This window comes from Colobus angolensis, unplaced genomic scaffold, assembly GCF_000951035.1.
Source record: "Colobus angolensis palliatus isolate OR3802 unplaced genomic scaffold, Cang.pa_1.0 Scaffold36, whole genome shotgun sequence".
NCBI lineage: Eukaryota > Metazoa > Chordata > Mammalia > Primates > Cercopithecidae > Colobus > Colobus angolensis.
Window position 1 is genome coordinate 3,066 of NW_012116932.1, and position 3,903 is coordinate 6,968.

Sequence of the window (3,903 nt, forward strand, 5' to 3'; positions counted from 1 at the left end):
GAGCCTCCACTCCCTGTTGGTCCTGCTGAGCTTGCATTGAGCCAAGATCGTGCCACTGCCTTCCGCCTGGGTGACAGAGCGAGACTTGCTCAAAAAAAAAAAAAAAAGAAGAAGACTGTGTTTGGCCCTTGGGTCAGAGTGCCTGGGTGTGAGCCTCCACTCCCTGTTGGTCCTGCTGAGCTTGGGCTCATCTCTAGCTGGTGACAGCCAGCGTGCCCACCTCACACAGGCTTGTGGCATGACCGGCCACACAGCAGGTGCCCTGAGGATGGTGAAGCCACCCTTTCTGTCCTTTCCTGAGCACTGATGAGGTGGGGGGGGGTCCCAAGGAGCCTCCCCTGACTGCCCTTGGTGGGTAGAGGTGTAGGGGAGAAGGTCCCTAGGTGAGTTTTTGGGACCCAGAGCCAGGGAGGGGCTGGGGTGTTCTGAGATGAGGCCTGGCATCATGGGGGCTGTGGCAGTTTGGGGGCACCCCAGGCCATCTTCTGGCTTCCCCTCACCAGGCACCAACGTATACATCACGAGGGCGCAGCTGATGAACTGCCACGTCAGCGCAGGCACACGGCACAAGGTTCTGTTGCGGCGGCTCCTGGCCTCCTTCTTTGACCGGTAAGGCCCTTGCCACAGCCACAGGGAGGGGGTGGGGTTGCCCCATGTCCCCACCACCACCAACTTGAGCGCTGACTCCCTCCATGTCCCCTGCCCCCAGGAACACACTGGCCAACAGCTGCGGTACCGGCATCCGATCTTCTACCAACGATCCCCGCCGGAAGCCCCTGGACAGCCGCGTGCTCCACGCTGTCAAGTGTGAGTGTCGGCCCAGCTGGACGGGGCATGGGCCCCGGGCATGCAGGTTGACGTTTTCTGTCAGCCTTGGCTCTCAGAGGGGGCTAGAGTTTGGTGTTGAGAAGCATTCCGGGACTCAGTCTAGCCTTGCTGGGAAACCGGCTGTGATTGTTTAGAGGTTTATTCGTGGTTGGGGGATGCGGGTGCCGAAGGGAAGCCAGGGAGCCTGTGTCAGGCAGGAGGGTCTCGAACTCAGGGCAGTCTGGGAGGGATGAGGCAGCCAGACAGTGCTAGCCACTCCTCATGGGGGGCATCTAGATTTTCGGGTGGCCTCTCCTAGTTACTAAATTCTGGCAAATGATCCGAATTTTTCAAGAACACGGGGCCATCCCATCAAAACCCACACATCCCCATACATAGCTGAACTCAGTCTGGTGTAGGCCTGGGTGCACATGGTGTGGTGTCCTGGCCGCGTGGCCTCACTCGTCTCCCCTTTGAGGGGGAGTCACAGATGCTGGCGGGGGGGCTGGTGAGTAGGCCTTGTGGGAGTCACCTGGCCCCCGTGCCAAGGCCGCACCCACCCTGCCCCACAGACTACTGCCAGAACTTTGCCCCCAACTTCAAGGAGAGCGAGATGAATGCCATCGCGGCCGACATGTGCACCAATGCCCGCCGCGTCGTGCGCAAGAGCTGGATGCCCAAGGTCAAGGTGCTCAAGGCTGAGGATGACGCCTACACCACCTTCATCAGTGAAACGGGCAAGATCGAGCCGGACATGATGGGTGTGGAGCATGGCTTCGAGACCGCCAGCCACGAGGGAGAGGCGGGTCCCTCGGCCGAGGCCCTGCAGTAACCCGCCCGGCCTCCTGCGGGGCCTCACACTCCCCCTCCCAACACACACACACCCGCCATCTTGGTCATGAGCTACTGTCTGTCCCTCCCCAGGACCCGCAGTGGGTGCTGCATGTTCCCGGCCCTCTGCCCCTCCTGTCCCACCCCCTTCCCCCACCAAGAGCTGGGCCGGGAGAGGACTACAGGGCAGGTGGCGTGAGGTCCGTGTTGCCTTCTTTAACACACACTCGTGCAGTGGGGGAGTTCTGGCTCCCCAGCCTAACCCCTAGCCGTCATCTCCACACTCACCAGGCCCGCCAGGGGAGGGGGCTGGCCTGGGGGTCTCGGGAAGGCCCCCTCCCCAGGCCCTGGGCCACCTCGCGGAAGCCTTCTTCAGCCTCCGCCCCTCACTGCAGCCCCTTGGGACTTGAGGGGGCCCCAGGGGTTCTCAGGACCCCTCCCACCACCTCCCAGTGCTTCCACGTCTCCAAAAGCGCCTTCCTGTCACCCTCGTCTGTCCCTGCGCCTGGGGGCTGGGGTAGGCGAGGCCATGGGGACTACCCATTTTACAGCTGGGGAAACTGAGGCTCCGAGAAATTGCACAACCGACCTAAGGTGGCCGGCAGTGGTGTGCCCGGTGCCCTTTCTCCTCTTTTCCACCTCTGTTGCCCCCATTGGTCCTCTGGGGCCTCAGAGAGGCAGGTCCTAAAGGAGGGGGGGGTCTCTTGGGGGCAGACCAAGGGTCTCGGAGGATAGAATGAGAGGTTTCCAGGGCTGGCAGAGCGTGTGCGTGTGTGTGTGTGCAGAAGTTTTGCTTTCAAACAAATGAAGATACAAGAGGCAGTAGGACCTGGGTTGGAACCCAGGGGAGCAGACTGGGGGGCTGCCGCCCCTCCCTCCATCTCCCCACCCCACCCCACCCCACGGCAGGGCTCCTGGCCCCCACCCCCTGTACATAATTTTTAAAACATTTTTTTAGCGAATGAAATATTGAAGTATAAGATTCCTTTTATTTTTCAAACCAATGGGGCTGTGTCTGTTGTCCTCCTCGGTCCCCAGGGGTGGGGGGTGCCGTGGAAGGCAGGATGGTGTCGGGAGACTTGGGGGCAGCCTGAATGTGTGTGTGTGTGTGGTGTGGGTGTGTCCATGGTAGGACTCCAGTCCCAGCTGCTGTCTAGGCTCCTGTGGGTCCCACCGGGTTCCCCCTCCCCTGTCCACCTTCCCCAACAGGGCTATAGTTTAAGGGTGTCCCAGGCCTTGGCTGGTTGGCTGCACCCAGTTCCTGGGGGCTGGGCAGGGCAGGGCAGGGCCGGGCCGGGCTGGGCTGGGTCCACTTCCATTGTTAGCAGTTGTTTGCAGAATTTTCTCTTACCATTCCTCTCTTTTTGTTCTTGCCCAGAGTGGGTGGTTTTTTGTTGTTGTTTTAGATTTTCATGTGAAGGCAGAGAGTTTTTTTTTTTTTAACTCCCCATCCCCCTACACGGGGTGTCATTTCACCATCCACATCCACATCCACATCCTTGTTTGTGTTTCTTACCCTCGTCCTCCCTGCCTCTCCTCTGCCTCCCCAACCCCTGCCTACCCACTGCTCCCAGGGGTCTCTCCAGGGGCAGGGGGATTTCAGGAGATGGAGTGGGGGCCAGCCCCGACTGGACCCTTGGAATCTGATTCAGAGACCATCCCCCTGATGGGACCAGCAGCCCCACCGGCCTACTGGGGGTTCCTCTTAACATCTGCTTGTTGCGGGGGTCAGTCATGAGTGCCAGGGTCTGGCTGGGGTCTTGGCACTGTCTTCCTGGCTTGGGCCTGGCACCTTAGCCCCCAGCTGGTCTGAGTGGGGGATGTTGACACCCCCAGCTAAAGCACAAGCACCTTAGTCGCCCCTCCTCTCCCCCCACCTCCTGGCCTACCACCCCACCCCAGCGTTTACCCCAAAGCACAATGCCCTGGTCACTTGGCAAGCGGCTGGGCCTGACAGAGGCCGAGGGGCAGACCGGGGCTCCAGCCAGACCCCCGAAAGGAAGCAGGTGCTCCCCCACTTCCAGGCCTTAGTTGGGGTGGGGGGGCAGCTTCTGGGCCTGGGGTCTTCTCACCCCCACCCCCTTGTCCTGGGTAGGCCCCTGCCTGCCCCTCTCTGCCTTTTCCTTGGGTGTCCCTCCTCGAGCCCCTGTGGCACTGGCTTGGGTGGCAGAGCCCACTTGTTTCAGGGACCCCAGGAGGTGCCCCCTGGCTCCCGGGACTGTGTGTGAGTCTGGGGGATGGGGGGGAAGAAGGGTGGGGCAGGGG

The 3,903-nt window shown here is 61.3% G+C and overlaps 1 protein-coding gene across 1 annotated transcript in view; it reads left to right on the forward strand.

The window, feature by feature from the left end:
• The window catches only part of NACC1 (nucleus accumbens associated 1, BEN and BTB (POZ) domain containing), a 5,631-nt gene extending 1,916 nt beyond the window's left edge, over nucleotides 1-3,715 (forward strand). Inside the window, exons 3-5 of the mRNA XM_011953182.1 lie at nucleotides 504-609; nucleotides 710-807; nucleotides 1,380-3,715. Coding sequence (XP_011808572.1) covers nucleotides 504-609; nucleotides 710-807; nucleotides 1,380-1,639 — 464 coding nt within the window. The 3' untranslated portion in view covers nucleotides 1,640-3,715. The remainder of the gene's footprint in view (nucleotides 1-503; nucleotides 610-709; nucleotides 808-1,379) is intronic.
• The last annotated feature ends 188 nt before the right edge of the window (nucleotides 3,716-3,903 follow it).